Raw genomic sequence first — 17,673 nt, 5'->3', positions numbered from 1 at the left:
CCGGGCCCGGCCCCCGGAGCCGCGCCCGGGCCGCGGAACCGAGCCCGGAGCCGCCCCCGAGCCCCCGGCCCCGAGCCCGCCATGGGGGCCGGGGGGGGGGGCGCGGGGCGGGCGCTGCCGCCCCCCCGAGCGAGGGGGGCGAGGCTGAGGCGGCGGCGGGGGCGGGGGGGGGGGTCCCCGGGGTGAGGGGGGGTCGCAGGTGAGGGGTGGTCCCGCCATGGGCTGCAACATGTGCGTGGTGCAGAAACCGGAGGAGCAGCACCGGGTGATGCTGCAGGTACCGGGCTGGAGGATGGGGAGGGGGGAAATGGGGCTGGGGGCGAGGGGGGAGTGGGGGAAAATGGGGCTGGGGGCGAGGGGGGAAGTGGGGGGAAATGGGGCTGGAGGTGAGGGGGCTGCAGGTACCGTGCTGGGGGATGGGGAGGGGGAAAATGGGGCTGGGGGCGAGGGGAGAATGGGGGGAAATGGGGCTGGAGGTGAGGGGGCTGCAGGTACCGGGCTGGAGGATGGGGAGGGGGGAAATGGGGCTGGGGGCGAGGGGGGAATGGGGGAAAATGGGGCTGGGGGCGAGGGGGCTGCAGGTACCGGGCTGGGGGGGGTCATAAAAGGGGAGGGGGCGAGGAGGAGAATGAGGAATGAGTGGGGAGGGGGCTGCAGGTATTGGGATGTGGGGGAGCAGGGAAATGAGTCTGGGGGCGAGGGGGAGAATGAATGGGGAGAGGGGACTACAGGGGCTGGGAACTGGGAGGGAGGGAAGGGAAATGGGTCTGGGGGCGAGGAGGCTGCAGGTACCGGGGGGGATAAATGGGGAGGGGGCGAGGGGGGATAATGGGGAGGGGAGCTGGGAATGGAGGGGGGAAGAAAATGGGTCTGGGGGCTGTAGGGGCTGGGAATTGGGGAAGGGGAAAACGGGGAGGGGGCGAGGGGTCAGAAAATGGGTCTGGGGGCGAGGGGGCTGCAGGTACCGGGATGGGGGGAGCGAGACAGGTGAAGGGGGGACAATTTGGGGGGGGCTGGGGGGGTCTAGGCCAACTAAAAAGGGTCTGGGGGCTTCAGGGAGGGGCACAGCCGGGGGGGGCGTCCTGGGGGGCTTCAGGGCCAGGTAAATGGGGGCTGGGACAGGTAAGGGGGGGTCTGGGGGCTTCGGGGGGGGTTTGGGGGTCTCCGGTGGGTTCCTGGGGACGGAGGGGGGGGGGTGCTGTGGCTTTGGGGGGGGGGTCTCCGTGTGCCCCTCGCCCCCCGCCCCACGGTTGCCATGGCAACCGCGCCCGCCGCTTCCGGGCGAGCGCAGACAATGGAGGGGTGGGCGGGGGGCTCGGGGAGGCTCCGGGGGGGTCCCGGGGGGGCTTTGGGGGGGTGGGGGGGTCCGGCTGAATTTTGGGGAGGGGAGGGTGGGGGATGGAGGGGTGGGTTTAGAAGGGGTTTGGGGAGGGGGATGCGATGAGTTGGGGGGAGGGGGGGGTTGGGGACAATGGGAACACCCGGAGGAGGGGGGGGGGGGCACCGGGAATTTGGGGAGGGGGTCCTGACACCCCCGGTGCTTCCCCCCCCCCCCCCCATCCGCAGGTGAGCGGGAAGGAGGGGGGGTCGCGCCGGGGGGGTCCCCGGGGGTCCAAGGAGCCGCTGGTGCTGCAGGTGCTGAGGAGGAGCCCCCGGGGCCGCCCCCCCCCCCATCACCCCGGGGGGGTCCCTCCGGCCGGAGCCCACCCCCCACCCCCCTGGGGGGGCCCGGGACCCCCCCCCGCCGTCGGGGGGGGGCTGGTGGACAGCGGCACCCAGACGGACATCAGCTTCGAGAGCCGCCTGGGGGGGGCCGAGCCGTGAGTGGGGGGGCGCGGGGACCCCCGGGGGGGGCTCACGGGGACCCCCGAACCCCTCCCCCCAGATCCCTGGGGACCCCCCCCCTTGCCCCTTAGACCCGCCCCCCCGGGCCCCAATTTGGGGGTGTCCTCCCTCTGAGAGCTCTCCTGGCCCCCCCAGGACCCCCCTATTGGGAGCTGTTGGAACCCCCAGACCCATTTTTAGGGGTGTGACCCCCACAGAGACCCCTCCCCCCCAGGATCCCAACTGGGGGGGTCTTCGCCCCGTAGGGATCCCACACTGCCCCCCAGACCCAAATTCAGGGGTTTCCCCCCTCCAGGAACTCTCCTGACCCCCCCAGGACCCCCCATTGGGAGATTTTGGAACCCCCAGACCCTTTTTTGGGGGTGTCCCCCCATTACAGACCCCTTAGACCCCCCCAGGAGCCCCCCCTTGTGACCCCTCTGAGCCCCCAGACCCCTTTTTGGGGGTCTCCCCCCATAACAGACCCCTTAGACCCCCTCTTGTGACTCCTCTGAGCCCCCAGACCCCTTTTTGGGGGTGCTCCCCCATTACAGACCCCTTAGACACCCCCAGAGCCCCCCTTTGTGACCCCTCTGAGCCCCCAGACCCCTTTCTGGGGGGTGTTCCCCCATTACAGATCCCTTAGACCCCCCCAGGACCCCCCCTCGTGACCCCTCTGAGCCCCCTCTGAGCCCCCAGACCCCTTTTTGGGGGTGTTCCCCCATTACAGACCCCTTAGACCCCCCCAGGGCCCCCCCTCGTGACCCCTCTGAGCCCCCAGACCCTTTTTTGGGAGTGTTCCCCCATTACAGACCCCTTAGACCCCCCCCAGGACCCTCCGTTGTGACCCCTCTGAGCCCCCAGACCCCTTTTTGGGGGCGCCCTCCCATAGAGACCCCCCAGGGCCCCCCCAAACCCCATGTTGAGACCCCTTTGTGCCCCCCCCAATGCCTCAAAGCCCCTCCTGACCCCCCCCAAGACCCCCCAGAACCCCTTTGGGACCCCTCCCCCAACTCTGCGACCCCCCCCTGACATTTCTTGTCCCCTCCCCCAGCCCCCCCCCCTCCCCCAGGATTATTTTGATCCCGCGGATTTGGGGGAGCCCGAGCGCCCCGAGGAGCTGGAATATGAGGTGGGGGTCCTGGGGGGGGAGGGAGCTCCTGGATATTTTGGGGGGGGGGGGGTCCCACATCTTTTTCGGGAGGGGGGGGAGGAATTTGGGGGGAATTTGGGGGCATTTGGGGCCCCCGGAGATGAAGGAAAAGGAGCCCAAAATGATTTTTTGGGGAGATGGTGGAGTTGGGGGGGGGTGGGAAATTGGGGAGGGGTCCTGGATATTTTGGGGGGGGTCTTGTGTCATTTTTGAGGGGGTTTGGAGAGGGTTTGGGGGGTTTGGGACCCCCGGAAACGAAGATAAGGGAATGAAAAATGATTTTTTTTAGGGGCTGGGGGAGTTGTGGGGGGGTGGAGGGGAGCTGGGAAATTGGGGAGGGGTCCCGGGGGGGTCCAAGGGATCCCCCTGACCCTTTTCTCCCCCTTCTCCAAGAGGTGGAGCTGTCCAAAACCAGTTACTGGGCCAAACTGGGAGCACTGGGAGGGCTATAATGGAGCTATTGGGGAGGGGTCTAGAGGATTTGGGGGGGGCTATAAAGGGTCTGGGGGCTGTTTGGGGGTCCCGGGGGGGTCCTGGGGGTCCTCCTGACCCCGTGACCCCCCCCCAGGAGGTGGAGCTGTACAAAACCAGTCACAAACTGGGAATCACCGTCTGCTACCGCACGGACGGCGAGGAGGACCCCGGCATCTACGTGGGGGAGGTCCGGGGGGGGTGGTCCTGGGGGGGTCCCCACTTTTGGGGGCGGGGAGGGGGGTGGTGCCAAAAATCTCCCCAAAATCCCCCCCCCCCAAAATGCCCCAAAAAATCCCCCCCAAAAAAGGGGGGTTCAGGGCCTTACTGGGAGCACTGGGAGGCACAAAAATGGTTCTGGGGAGGGGGCAAAAAGGGGGAAGGACCCCCCTCCCCCCCCCAAATTTGTAAGAAACCCTCAAAATTTGGGGACCCCCTCCTTCGCACCCCACTTTTAGGGGGAGGCAAACCCCCCCTGAAAAAAAAACCCCAAAAATGCCCAAAAAAGGAGCTTTGGGGCCTTACTGGGAGCACTGGGAGGGTCCTGGGGGGGGTTATGGGCCCCTCTAGTGGGGGGGACCCCCCCAAACTTTGGGGACCCCCCCCAAATTGGTTTTTTTTGCCCCCCTCCCCCCCCCAGGTGAACCCCAACAGCATCGCGGCCAAGGACGGGCGGATCCGCGAGGGCGACCGGATCATCCAGGTGGGATTTGGGGCAAATCCCCGGGATTTTGGGCCATTTTGGGGGTCTGGGGGGGTCCCGGAACCGGGGGAGGGCTCAGGGATGAAAGGGGGGGGGGTGTTCTGTTTTTGGGGGGGGGGCCCAGGGGGTCCCCGAAGTGTTTTGGGGTGGTTCAAGGGGGTCCTCAGGCGTCTTTTGGGGGGGGGGGAGGGTCTTGGGGGGCCTTTTTGGGGTGAGGGGGGGTCCTGGTGGGGGGGGTCAGGTGGGGTTGAGAAGGTTTTTGGGGGGTGGGGGGTGTTTTGGGAGGGGTCCTGGGGGTCTTTTTGGGGCTGGGGGGGGCAATGGGGGGATTTAGGGAACCCCTTGGTGTCCCCCCACCCCATAAAGATCCCCCAGCACCCCTTAAAAACCCCCAAAACCCCCCAAAACCCCCATCCTCCCCCCCAAACCTCTTCCTCCCCCCTCCCCAACTTCCCCTGGCCCATTCCCTTTATTTTGGGGGGGGGGGGGGTCTCTCCCCTCCCCCCCCGTTTTGACCCCTCCCCAAATTCCCAGATCAACGGGGTGGAGATCCAGGACCGGGAAGAGGCCGTGGCCTTCCTGACCCGGGAGCAGCAAACCAACATCTCGCTGCTGCTGGCCCGGCCCGAGAGCCAGGTGGGGGCCCGGGGGGGGGTCCTGGATCTTTTGGGGGGGGTCCCGCGTCTTTTTGGGGGGGTTTGGGTGGAATTTTGGGGGGTTTGGGTGGAATTTTAGGGATTTTGGGAGCGCCTGAGGTGAAGGGAAAGGAGCCACCGATGATTGAGTGGGGGAGGGGGGGGGGGCCCTGAGAGGCAGGTGGGGGCATGGGGGGGTCCCCGAGCTTTTGGGGGGGGTCCCGCGTCTTTTTGGGGGGGTTTGGGTGGAATTTTGGGGGGTTTGGGGCGAATTTTAGGGATTTTGGGACCTCTGAAGATGAAGGAAAGGAGCCACTGATTGAGTGGGGGAGAAAGGGGGGGTTTGGGGAGGGGCTGGGAAATTGGGGAGGGGTCCTGGGGGGATCCTGGATCTTTTTGGGGGGGGGTCCGAAGTCTTTTTGAGGTGGGGGGTTTGGAGGGGATTTGTGGGGGTTTGGGTGGAATTTTTGGGGATTTGGGTGGAATTTTAGGGATTTTGGGAGTCCTGGAGAGGAAGGAAAAGGAGCCACCGATGCTCGAGTTGGGGAATTTGGGGAGGGGGAGTTGAGGGACGGGGCTGGGAAGCTGGGGAGGGGTCCTGGGGGGAGGGGGGTTCCCCAATCTTTTGAGGGGGGTTTGGAGGGGATTTGGGGGGAATTTTGGGGATTTTGGGAGCACCGGAGATAAAAGGAGCCAACAACGATTGGGGAAGGGGGGGGCGGGGGGGGCTGGGAAATTGGGGAGGGGTCCCTGGGGGGTCCCTGACGCCCCCTCCCCCAGCGATGGAAGGACAGCGACCGCGAGGATTTCCTGGATGAGTTCGGATCCGATGAGGAGGGGGAGCTCAGGGGGGCCTGGACCCCCCCCGGGCAGGTGACAAATGGGGAGAAATGGGGGGAAAATGGGGAAAAATGGGAATTGGGGGGGGGGATGGGGCTGGGGGGGGGAAATGGGGTTTGAGGGGAGAAAAGGGGGGTCCTGGGGGTGAAAAGGGGTCCCGGGGGGCCAATTGGGGCATGGTGGGGGGCAGCGAGGGGGTGCGGGGGGGGATAAAAAGAGGTCTTTGGGGGGGGTGGGCTTGGGGGTCCTGGGGGTGATAAGGGGTCCTGGGGGGTGATAAGGGGTCCTGGGGGTGATAAGGGGTCCCGGGGACTTTTGGGGGGCTCGGGGGGGGCACTAAGGGTGTCCCGGGAGTGCTTTGGGTATCCAGGGGGGCTCCCCCGGGGGTCCCTCCCTCCCTCACGCCGCCCCCTCCCCAATTCGCAGCCCCCCCAGCCCGGCCACGCCCGGGGGGGGCCGCGGGGCCGAGCCCGACAGCGGCGTGGGGCGCACGGACGAGTCCACGCGCAACGAGGAGAGCTCGGAGCACGACCTGCTGGGCGAGGAGGCGGGCGAGGGCCCCCCCCCCGCCGCCGCGGCCGCCCCCGCCCCGCCGCGACCCCCAAAATCCCCCAAATCAACCCCAAAATCAGCCCCGGCTCCACGCAAAACCCGGCGCTGGAGCGGCGGCCGCGCGACCCGGCTCCGGCTCCAGCTCCAGCTGCGGGTCGGCGGGAAGAGCCGGAACCGGAGCGAGCGGGCGGCGCGGAGCGGGGTTGGAAGCGGGGTTAGGAGCGGCTTTGGGGCCGGGATTAGGGCCGGGATTAGGGCCGGGATTAGGGCCGGGATTAGGGCCGGGTTTGCCGGGCTCGGCCTCGCCGCCGCTGGCCGCGCTGAGCCCCGCGGAGCTGCGGCGCTACCGGGCCCTGCGCGGCCGCGCGGCGGGCGGAGGAGCCGCGGGCCGGGCGGAGCTGGCGCGGCTCGAGGAGGAGCTGCGGCACCTGGAGTTCAAGTGCCGGCACCTCCTGCGGGCCCAGCAGCTCGAGCGGCTCCGCGAGCGCGGCCGCCGCGCCTGGCGCGACCCCCCGCCCGGGCGTCGAGGGTCCCTTGGCCGATATCGCCGAAGCCCCGGAGCGCGACAGCACCAGCGCCTACAACACCGGCGAGAGCTCCCGCAGCTCCCCGCTGATGCTGCGGGCCGGGCTCGGACCGGCCCCGCCGGGACCCCCGGGACCCCCGGCTGGCGGGAAGGGCCCGCGGGGGAAGCGGCCCGGCCGGGACCGGCTGCTGAAGGCTCGGGCCATCAAAATCCTGGAGGAGCGCGGCGGCTCCACGGACGACGACGCGCGGAGCGAGCTGAAGACCGGGCGCTACTGGAGCCGCGAGCAGCGCAAGCAGCACCTGGCCAGGGCTCGGGAGCAGCGCCGGCGCCGCGAGTTGCTGCTCCAGGCCCGGCCCGAGCCCGGCGCGGGGGTCGCGGGGGGTCGCGGGCAGCGCGGGGGGGGTCCCGGAGCAGCCCCCTCCTCCTCCTCCTCCTCCCCCCCACGGGCAGGGGTCGCGGCGGGGGCTGCGCAAGAGGAGCCGGCGCATCCTGGATAATTGGGTGACGATCCAGGAGATGATGCTGGCGCACGGGGGGCGCCTGGAGCACCCGCTGCTCTCGGTCACCACCGTGTGACACCCGCGGGGGGGGTCGGGGCCAACGCCGCCCCCCGCCCCAAAAGCCCTCCCCGAGCTGCGGGTGTCGCATCAAGGACAAACCTCCCCCCCCTCGCCCACCCAGCGCTGTCCCTTTGTCCCCTCTCGGGGGTGTCTCCGTGTCCCCCCCCGCTGTTGTCCCTCTGTCCCCCCACCCCCCCAAGCACAAGGTGAGGGGGGGTCGCCTCCCCCTTGTCCCCCCCCGTTGTCGTGTCTGTGACTGTGGTTAGTTTGGGGTTATTTAGGGGTTTTTCAGGGTTTTTTTACACTTTGTCATCCCCTTACCCCGGGGCTGGGAGGGTCCCAGGCGGCCAAACCAGCCCTGGACCCCCCCAAAAAAGAACAAAAAAAGCCTGGGGTGCTCCCCTCCCCTCCCCCACCCCTGTGTGTGTCTGTCGGGGGGGGAGGGGCCGCATTTGGGAATTAAGGAAAAAAAACAAAAACCTCGTTTTTACTCATTTCACCCCTTTTTGTGCAGCCTCGTCTTCTTGAGGGTGGGGGGCGTGGAAAATATCGGGGACCCCCAAAAACAGGTGTTGGGGGAGGGGGGTGGATGGCAAAGCTTGGGGACCCCCCCCCAAAAACCCAACGGACAAAACCTGGGAGCCCCAAAAAACCTGGGGGGGGGAAGGGAGGAGTGGGGGGACCCCCAAAACCTGGGGACCCCCCTGACCCTCCCAGTGACCTCCTGGGGACCCCCATGACCCCCCCCAAGACCCCCAAAAACCAGTGACAGAACTTGGGGACCTCCCCCGACCCCTCCCCCACCTCCCCAAACCCCAACAGTGCCAAAATCTGAGGACCCCCCCCCCAAAAAACCCAAACGGTGCCACCAACAGCGAGGGGACAAAAATCCTTTAATTCCACCAAAACTCCCCACCCCCAAAACCCACCCGGGTCCCTTCCCCATCCTCGGGGTTCCCCGCGGATTTTGGGGGGTTCCCCGCGGATTTTGGGGGGCTTTAGGGGGGGGTTCAGGCGTGCAGGGCCCTCCAGCGATCGAGGGGGCCCCGGGACGGGACGTATTTGACCCCGCAGCCGTCGGGGATGAGGCGTTTCTGGGCCACCATCTCCTCGAAGGCGTCGGCGTTGAACTTGGTGAAACCCCATTTCTTGGAGATGTGGATCTGAGGGGAGGGCAGACACCCCAAAATCCGGTCAGGGGCACCCCAAAATCCGGTCAGGGGCACCCCAAAACCTCCCCCCAGCAAAATCTGGGCGTCTCCAGGTCCCCCCTCCCCATTTATTTCAAGGGGTTTGGCCCCCCTCGAGTTGGTGAAACCCGATTTTTTGGAGGTGTGGATCTGAGGGGGGATGGGGACACCCCAAAATCCGGTCAGGGACACCCCAAAACCTCCCCCCAGCAAAACCTGGGCGTCTCCAGGTCCCCCCTCCCCATTTATTTCAAGGACCCCCCCCACCCTTTGAGCCCCCCCGAGTTGGTGAACCCCCATTTCTTGGAGATGTGGATCTGAGGGGGGAGAAGGGACACCCCAAAATCTGGTCAGGGGCACCCCAAAACCTAAACATGACCCCAGCCAGAGCCCCCACCACGAGCTCCCTCTGCCCCACCCTCAGTTCCAGACAGGATTTGGGGCACCCCACGACCTCCCACTGCCCCCTGAATTTTCGGGTCCCTCCCCCAAATAATTTTGGGGTGTCCCGGGTGCCTTTTGGCACCTGGGGAACTTCACCTTGGCCCTCCCTGAGGGTCTCCACCACCAATTCTTTGCCCCCCAAACCCCAATTTTCGGGCACCCCAAAGACCTCTTTTCCCCCAAAAAAACTTGAGGTCCCTCTATGCAGACTTTGCCCCCCCCTTGGGTAGATTTTGGGGTCCCCCAGACCCTTTAAAAACCTCCTGGCACCCCAAAACCCTTCACTTGACCCCTCCCAGAGCCTCCCCCCTCACGGAGCTCCTCATCCCCCCCAACCCCCCTCAGATTTTTGAGGCACTTCACGACCACCCCACCACCCCCCCCCCCCCCCCCCCCAAAAAAATTTCGGGGCTCCCCTGAAAGAATTTCGGGGTGTCCCGGGTACCTTTTGGCGCCCGGGGAACTTGAACTTGGCCCTCCTGAGAGCCTCCACCACGTGCTCCTTGTTCTGGGCCTTGGTGCGGATGGACATGATGACCTGGCCGATGTGCACCCGAGCCACCGTGCCCTGCGGCTTCCCGAAGGCGCCCCGCATGCCCGTCTGCAGCCTGCCAGGGCAAGTGGGGAGGGGTCGGCACGGGGAGCCCCCCCCCGAGACCCCAGACCCATTTGAAGAGGAGGTTTTGTATCCCTGACCCTTTGGTGGGTACTGGGGAAGGGGGGAGTGGGAGCCCTAAATCCCACCTGATCCTGGTGTGGGGGGTGGGGAGGGGGGAATTGGGGAGGGGTCAGCACGGGGAACCCCCTCTGGAGACCCCAGACCCACCCCAAAAAGGGGTTGAGCCCCCAGACCCATTTGAAGAGGAGGTTTTGTATCCCTGACCCTTTGGTGGGTACTGGGGAAGGAGGGAGTGGGAGCCCTAAATCCCACCTGATCCTGGTGTGGGGGGTGGGGGAGGGGGAACTGGGGAGGGGTCAGCACGGGGAACCCCCCCCAGAGTGCCCAGACTCACTCCTGGTTCACTTGGAGACCCCCGAAGACCCCAGACCCATTTGAAGAAGAGGTTCTGTATCCCCGACCCTTTGGTGGGTACTGGGGTAGGGGGGAGTGGGAGCCTCAAACGTACCCTGATCCTGGTGTGGGGGGTGGGGAAGGGGGAACTGGGGAGGGGTCAGCACGGGGAACCCCCCCCAGAGTGCCCAAACCCACCCCAAAAAGGAGTTGAGCCCCCAGACCCATTTGAAGAGGAGGTTTTGTATCCCTGACCCTTTGGTGGGTACTGGGGAAGGAGGGAGTGGGAGCCTCAAATCCCCCCTGATCCCGGTGTGGGGGGTGGGGGAGGGGGAACTGGGGAGGGGTCAGCACGGGGAACCCCCTCTGGAGACCCCAGGCCCACCCCAAAAAGGGGTTGAGACCCCAGACCCATTTTAAGGGGGATTTGATACCCTTGATCCGTGTGTGTGTCACAGAGAAAGGGGGGAGTGGGAGCCCCAAATGGATCCTGATCCCGGTGTGGGGGGTGGGGAAGGGGGAATTGGGGAGGGGTCAGCACGGGGAACCCCCCCCAGAGTGCCCAGACTCACTCCTGATTCACTTGGAGACCCCCGAAGACCCCAGACCCATTTGAAGAAGAGGTTTTGTATCCCTGACCCTTCGGTGGGTACTGGGGAAGGGGGGAGTGGGAGCCCCAAATGTACCCTGATCCTGGTGTGGGGGGTGGGGGAGGGGAAATTGGGGAGGGGTCAGCACGGGGAACCCCCCCCCCAGAGTGCCCAAACCCACCCCAAAAAGGAGTTGAGCCCCCATACCCATTTTAAGAGCAGGTTTTGTATCCCTGACCCTTCAGTGGGTACTGGGGAAAGGGGGGAGTGGGAGCCCCAAATCCCCCCTGATCCCGGTGTGGGGGGTGGGGAAGGGGGAATTGGGGAGGGGTCAGCACGGGGAACCCCCCCCAGAGTGCCCAGACTCACTCCTGGTTCACTTGGAGACCCCCGAAGACCCCAGACCCATTTGAAGAAGAGGTTTTGTATCCCTGACCCTTCGGTGGGTACTGGGGAAGGGGGGAGTGGGAGCCCTAAATCCCACCTGATCCTGGTGTGGGGGGTGGGGGGAGGGGGAATTGGGGAGGGGTCAGCACGGGGAACCCCCTCTGGAGACCCCAGGCCCACCCCAAAAAGGGGTTGAGACCCCAGACCCATTTTAAGGGGGATTTGATACCCTTGATCCGTGTGTGTGTCACAGAGAAAGGGGGGAGTGGGAGCCCCAAATGGATCCTGATCCCGGTGTGGGGGGTGGGGAAGGGGGAATTGGGGAGGGGTCAGCACGGGGAACCCCTCCCAGAGTGCCCAGACTCACTCCTGATTCACTTGGAGACCCCCGAAGACCCCAGACCCATTTGAAAAAGAGGTTTTGTATCCCTGACCCTTCGGTGGGTACTGGGGAAGGGGGGAGTGGGAGCCCTAAATCCCCCCTGATCCCGGTGTGGGGGGGTGGGGGAGGGGGAATTGGGGAGGGGTCAGCACGGGGAACCGCCTCTGGAGACCCCAGGCCCACCCCAAAAAGGGGTTGAGCCCCCAGACCCATTTTAAGAGCAGGTTTTGTATCCCCGACCCTTTGTGCTGGGTACTGGGAAAGGAGGGAGTGGGAGCCCTAAATCCCCCCTGATCCCGGTGGGGGGGGTGGGGAAGGGGGAATTGGGGAGGGGTCAGCACAGGGAACCCCCTCTGAACAGCCCAGACTCGCTCCTGACTCACTTGGAGACCCCCGACCCATTTTAAGGGGGATTTGGTACCCTTGAGCTGTGTGTGTGTCACAGGGAAAGGGGGGAGTGGGAGCCCCAAATGGATCCTGATCCCGGTGTGGGGGTGGGGAAGGGGGAATTGGGGAGGGGTCAGCACGGGGAACCGCCTCTGGAGACCCCAGACCCACCCCAAAAAGGGGTTGAGCCCCCAGACCACCCCCAGGAGGGATTTTTGGGCCCCCCCAGGAAGGATTTTGGCCCCCCCAGGAGGGATTTTTGGGCCCCCCCAGGAGGTTTTTGGGCCGCCCCAGGGGGGTTTTGGTGTCTCCAGGAGGGGTCTGAGCCCCCAGACCCCCTCAAGGAGGGATTTTGGCCCCCCCAGGGGGATTTTTTGGCCCCCCCCGAGGGATTTTGGGCCCCCCCCCAGGAGGGATTTTTGGGCCACCCCAGGAGGGATTTTTGGCCCCCCCAGGAGGTTTTTGGCCCCCCCAGGAGGTTTTTGGCCCCCCCAGGAGGTTTTTGGGCCCCCCAGGGGATTTTTGGGGCCCCCCCCAGGGGGGGTTTTGTCCCCCCGGCCCCTTTGGGTGCCCCACCAGGGGGGGGTGGGGGCCCTACACAGCCGGGGGGGGAGGGGTCTCTGTGCGCAGCCAGTGCACGCCGGGACCCCACGGGGGGGGGGGGGCCTCGGCCGGCTTAATTAACTGCGGGGGGGGCACCCCAAAAACGGGGGGGGGGACCCCAAAAATAGGGGCCAGTGAGACCCCCAAAATCCCCCTCAGTTTTAGGAACCCTCCTCAGGTTTTGGGGACTCTTCCACGGCTTTGGGAAGCCCCCCCAAAACTTAAAGAACCCCCCCTGCCCCCCGCCCCCCCCGAGGATTCCGGGGACCCTCTTGGGATTTTGGGGACCCCTCCAGGATCTCAAAGACCCCCCCCCCCCCCCCAAATTTTGGGAGGCCCCCTCACTTTTGGGACCTTTCCACGCCCATCCCAAGCTGCTTCCCTGCCTTCTCTTTCCCTCAACTTTAGGGACCCCCTGCTCCCCCAAAAATTCCTGGGACCCCCCTGGGATTCTGGGGACCCCCCTGGGATCCTGAAGACCCCACCACCACAATTCCAGGGAACCCCCCCGAAATTTTGGGAGACCCCTCCCCAAACCTTTCCCCCTCCTTGTCCTGGGACCTCCCTGCAATTCCAGGGACCCTGTGGGAGTTCTGGGGCCCCCCTGTAAGTTTTAGGGACCCCATGGGGATTTTGGGGACCCCCTGGGACTTTCGGGGACCCTGTAGGGGGTTTTGGGGACCCTCTGTGATTCCAGGGACCCCGTGGGGATTTTGGGGACCCTGTGGGAGTTCTGGGGCCTCCCCGCGAGTTTTAGGGACCCCATTGGGATTTTGGGACCCCGTGGGGATTTTGGGGACCCCCCACGATTCCGGCGACCCCGTGTGAGTTTTAGGGACCCCATTGGGATTTTGGGGACCCCGTGGGGATTTGGGACCCCCCGCGATTCCGGCGACCCCGTGTGAGTTTTAGGGACCCCATGGGGATTTTGGCGACCCCGTGGGGGTTTTTGGGGACCCCCCATGATTCTGGCGACCCCATGTGACGTTTAAGGACCCCATGGGGATTTTGGCGACCCCGTGGGACTTTTAGGGACCCCATGGAGATTTTGGCGACCCCGTGGGGGTTTTGGGGACCCCCCGCAATTCCAGCGACCCCGTGTGACTTTTAAGGACCCCATGGAGATTTCGGGGACCCCCCCCCGGGGATTTTGGGGACCCCCTGCGATTTCAGGAACCCCCTGGGAGCTCCAGGGATCCCATGTGACTTTTAGGGACCCCATGGGGATTTCAGGGACCCCGTGGGGGGTTTTGGGGACCCCCTGCAATTCCGGCAACCCCGTGTGAGTTTTAGGGACACCATAGGAATTTCAGGGGCCCCGTGTGACTTTTAGGGACCCCATGGGGATTTTGGGGACCCCGTGGGGGTTCTGGGGACCCCCTGGGAGTTCCAGGGACCCCGTGTGAGTTTTAGGGACCCCATGGGCATTTCAGGGACCCCGGGGGGTTTTGGGGACCCCCTGCGATTCCAGCGACCCCGTGTGACTTTTAGGGACCCCCATTGGGCATTTCAAGGACCCCGTGTGACTTTTAGGGACCCCACGGGGATTTCGGGGACCCCCCCCCCCCTCCCGGGGGTTTTGGGGTGCCCCCGACCTGTCGGCGCCGGCGCAGGAGAGCATTTTGTTGATGCGGATGACGTGGAAGGGGTGCAGGCGCACGCGGATGTGGAAGCCGTCCTTGCCACAGCTCTTCACCATGTACTTGTTGGCGCAGATCCGCGCGGCCTCCAGGGCTGGGGAGGGGCGTCGGGGGGGTGAAGACCCCTCCCCAAATTCAGAACCCCCTCCCCAAATACAGACCCCCATCCCCCGGCCTTGAAAATCCCTCCAGTGGGCGGCGGCGCTCCTCGAAAATCGGGGATTTTCCCACCCAAATTGGGGGTCGCGGCTCCAAGCGGAGGTTTTGGGGTTTGGGTAAAAGCACCCCCCCCCCCCAGCCCTGGTTAAAAGGAGACCCCAAAATTTTTGGGATCAGCCCCAAAAAAAAGAAATGGGAATGCTGAGAAGGTTGGGGGAGCCCTCGGAATGGTGGGGGGGGGCTCCTGAAAGATTTGGGGCTGTTCTGTGAAAATTTGGGGTCAGCGCGGGGTTTGAATGTGGGGAAATTCGGATTGGGATGAACCCTCCCCCCCCCCCCCGGAGCTCAAAGGGGACCCCAAAATGTCTGGGACCCCCCAAAAATCCTCTGGGAAGCTCTTAGAGTTGAACTCATCCCCCTCCCCCAGCACCCCGATGCACAAAGAGCCACAAAATCCCCCAAAATCCCCCCCAAAAAGACCCGAGACCCCAAAATCCCCCCAAAAAAAGACCCGAGACTCCTCCCCACTCAAAATCCTCCAGAAAGAAACACCCGAGACCCCTCCCCACTCAAAATCCTCCAGAAAAAAACACCCGAGACCCCTCCTCATCCCAAAATCCCCCCCAAAAAAGCACCCGAGACCCCTCCTCATCCCAAAATCCCCTGAAAAAAACACCCGAGACCCTTCCCCAATCAAAATCCCCCCCAAAAAAGCACCTGAGACCCCTCCCCATCCCTAAAATCCTCCAGATAAAACCCACCCGAGACCCCTCCCCACCCCAAAATAACACCCGAGACCCCTCCCCACTCAAAATCCCCCCCAAAAACCACCCGAGACCCCTCCCCACCCCAAAATAACACCCGAGACCCCTCCCCACTCAAAATCCCCCCCAAAAAAGCACCTGAGACCCCTCCCCACTCAAAATCCCCCCCAAAAAAGCACCCGAGACCCCCTCCCCATCCCAAAAAAGCACCTGAGACCCCTCCCCATCCCTAAAATCCTCCAGATAAAACCACCCGAGACCTCTCCCCACCTCCCAAAATCCTCCAGAACCCCTCTCCAAAATCATGCGGAGCCTCTAAAACCCTTCAGGGACCCCCAAAAATCCCCTGGAACCTCTCAGAGCCGAACTCATCCCCCTCTCCCTGGACCCCTCAGTGCACAAAGAGCCACAAAATCCTCCAAAATCCCCCCAAAAAACCACCCGAGACCCCTCCCCATCCCAAAATCCCCCCCAAAAAAACACCTGAGACCCCTCCCCACTCAAAATCCCCCCCAAAAAAGCACCTGAGACCCCTCCCCATCCCTAAAATCCTCCAGATAAAACCACCCGAGACCCCTCCCCACCCAAAATCCCCCCCCCAAAAAACCACCCGAGACCCCTCCCCACTCAAAATCCCCCCAAAAAAACACCCGAGACCCCTCCCCACTCAAAATCCCCCCCCAAAAAAACACCCGAGACCCCTCCCACTCAAAATCCCCCCAAAAAAACACCCAAGACCTCTCCCCACCTCCCAAAATCCTCCAGAACTCCCCCCTCCAAAATCCTGCGGAGCCTCCAAAACCCTTCAGGGACCCCCTGGGAGCCCCCCCTGGGATCCCAACTCATCCGAGAGCCCCAAATCCGCCTCGAAGCCCCCCAAAAAGCGGCGCCCCTCACCCTCGGAGCTCAGCTGCTCGTACTCGTCGGACACCATGTGCCCGCACAGCGGGAACTCATCCACCTTGGCCTTCTTCCGCCCCAAATCGAAAATCCGGATTTTTGGGTCTGGGGGCGACACCCACAGCAGGTCAGGCAGTGGGGGAGGGGTCTCAGCACCCCCTCAGGGGGGGGTTTTTTTGATTTGGGGAGGGGTCGGGACTCACCGGGGACCCCCCGGCAGAAGCGGGATTTGGGGTACGGTTTGTTCTTGCAGTAGCGGGTAGCTGGGGAGGGGGAGGGGAGGGAAAAGGGGAGGGGTCAGAGAGACCCAGAGCCCCCCCCCAAAAATCCCCCCCGACCCAAATGAACCCCTCCGACCCAAATACACCCCCCCGAACTCCCCACCTCCACCGTTTGAAGCCCCCAGACCCTTCAGATCCCTCCCGGTTTCACCCCCCCAGACCCTTTCTGACCTCGCCGTGACCCCCCCAAAGCCCCCAGACCCTTTTTAACCCAACCCCTTTCAAACCTCTTTTTTAACCCCCTACAAGCCCCCAGACCCCTTTTTCAGCACCCCCAAACTTCCCCTTTTTGAGCCCCCCGAGCTTTTGGTTCAACCCCCGCCCCCCCCGAAGCCCCCAGACCCCTCCTCAGCACCCCCAAATCCCCTCCCCAACCTCCTAAACTCCCCTTTTTTAACCCCCACGAGCCCCCAGACCCTTTTGACTTTAACTCCCCCCGTAAGACCCCCACAGTGCCCCCGTGACGTCACAGCCGTTGTATTACGTCACGCCCCTCACCATCGCGCGGGCCGGCGGCCCATGGCGGCTCCGGGCCCTGGGGACCTGCGGGGGAACAAAACGGAGCGGGTTGGGGGCAGCAGGAACCCCCAAAACCCCCCAAAAATCCCCCCAAACCCCGCCGGGCCCAGCCCGGGCCCGCCCTCCCCTCACGCCACGCTCCGACCTCGCCGAGCGCCCGAAAGAGGCCGCGGGCGCCTGCGCGCTCGTTTTATACCGTCCGCGCACTTCCGGTCGCGCCCTCCGCTTCCGGCGACGCTCCGGCCGCCCTGGAGGACTGACCGGGAGGGACGGAGGGGACGCTCCCGGTGGCCGCTGCCGGGGCTGAGGGGAGGCTGCGGAGCTTTGAGGGCACGGGGAGCGCGAAGGGCCCGGGAAAGCCGCGGCGAGGGCTCGGAACGGCGGCTGGGGTGGGCGGCGGCCATAGAGACGGACGGAGCCGCTCTGGCAGGCTGGGCCACCATAGAGAGGAGGGGACAGGCCAATCAGAGCGCGCGGGCGGTGCCGCGCGCGCGCGCGCAGGATCTGAGAGCTGATTGGTGGCGCTGTATGACGTCACCTCTTCATTTACATAGCACCGCCTCTCCGGCATAATTAACGAGAAGGCGGTGGCGCTGCGGGTCATTTACATCTCATTTACATAAAGGGGCGCGGAGCGGCGGCGTGGGGCGGGGTCAGCTCTTCTGGGCCACCCCAAAATTTATAGGGACCCCCTCCCCCTCCCCCCCAAATGTCCCCCCCCATATTCAGAGACCCCCCCAGGGACCCCCCCCCAAATTCACAGGGACCCCCCAGGACATTGGGAACCCCCCAAATTTGGGCTGAAACTCCCCAAAAATCGGGGAGAGCCCCCCCCGAGCCCTCCCCCCCAACCCACAGGGGACCCCTCCCCAAATGAGACCCCTCCCCCTCCCCCCCCCAGCCCAACCCCCCCCTCAGGAAACCCCAAAAGCCGAAATGAAGCAGAACAAGTTTTTATTGGGGGGGGGGGGGAGGGGCAGCGCCGGGACCCCCCCGGGGGTGATAAAAAATTCCAATAAAATAAAAAAAAAAACGGGAAAAGGGAAAAAAATTGCGGCGGGGGGGGAGGGGGGGACCCCAAAAATTTGGGGGAATGGAGGGGGGGGGGAGCTGTGAGGAGGGGAGGGGAAGTGGCGGGGGGGGGGCGG

At 64.9% G+C, this 17,673-nt stretch overlaps 3 protein-coding genes and 1 non-coding gene across 4 annotated transcripts in view; 1 reads left to right on the top strand and 3 right to left on the bottom strand.

Annotated features, from left to right (window-relative positions):
• Positions 1-209: 209 nt before the first annotated feature.
• On the top strand, positions 210-7,766 carry PDZD4 (PDZ domain containing 4). Its single transcript, XM_068998125.1, is given in 12 exon segments — positions 210-277; positions 1,567-1,820; positions 1,917-1,944; positions 2,879-2,956; positions 3,546-3,638; positions 4,089-4,151; positions 4,686-4,787; positions 5,567-5,659; positions 5,997-6,554; positions 6,556-6,680; positions 6,682-7,059; positions 7,100-7,766. Coding segments are annotated over 12 exon segments (2,016 nt in total). The 5' UTR covers positions 210-217; the 3' UTR covers positions 7,284-7,766.
• Positions 7,767-8,143: 377 nt separating this feature from the next.
• On the bottom strand, positions 8,144-16,011 carry LOC138100430 (large ribosomal subunit protein uL16). Its single transcript, XM_068998276.1, has 5 exons — positions 15,929-16,011; positions 15,723-15,830; positions 13,858-13,996; positions 9,347-9,509; positions 8,144-8,430 (listed from the first exon to the last, which is right to left on the bottom strand). Exons 2-5 carry the CDS (start codon positions 15,757-15,759, stop codon positions 8,278-8,280), a joined length of 492 nt encoding a protein of 163 aa, XP_068854377.1. The 5' UTR covers positions 15,760-15,830; positions 15,929-16,011; the 3' UTR covers positions 8,144-8,277.
• Positions 12,204-12,349, bottom strand: LOC138100435 (small nucleolar RNA SNORA70). The gene has a single exon (XR_011146816.1). It is a non-coding gene; the product is annotated as a small nucleolar RNA SNORA70 (small nucleolar RNA).
• A 475-nt stretch (positions 16,012-16,486) lies between the features above and the next one.
• Positions 16,487-17,673, bottom strand: part of LOC138100312 (filamin-A-like) — a 69,249-nt gene continuing 68,062 nt past the window's right edge. Inside the window, 2 exon segments of the mRNA XM_068998124.1 lie at positions 16,487-16,549; positions 16,658-16,956. Of these exon segments, the coding sequence (XP_068854225.1) occupies positions 16,487-16,549; positions 16,658-16,956 (362 nt within the window).

Source organism: Aphelocoma coerulescens, chromosome 31 (assembly GCF_041296385.1).
Source record: "Aphelocoma coerulescens isolate FSJ_1873_10779 chromosome 31, UR_Acoe_1.0, whole genome shotgun sequence".
In the NCBI taxonomy this organism is placed as follows: Eukaryota; Metazoa; Chordata; class Aves; order Passeriformes; family Corvidae; genus Aphelocoma; species Aphelocoma coerulescens.
Note: the sequence above shows the minus strand (reverse complement) of the source record. Positions and strands in the feature narration are given on the sequence as shown.

What these genes read in the sequence shown, in the direction of transcription:
- LOC138100430 (XM_068998276.1), bottom strand. Translation starts at nt 15,759, where the DNA reads ATGGTGTCCGACGAGTACGAGCAGCTGAGCTCCGAGG. An exon ending in CGAGCAGCTGAGCTCCGAGG is followed by an intron (nt 13,997 to 15,722) that starts GTGAGGGGCGCC and finishes GCCCCTCCCCAG; the next exon opens with CCCTGGAGGCCGCGCGGATC. An exon ending in AGTTCCCCGGGCGCCAAAAG is followed by an intron (nt 8,431 to 9,346) that starts GTACCCGGGACA and finishes CCCTCCCCTCAG; the next exon opens with ATCCACATCTCCAAGAAATG.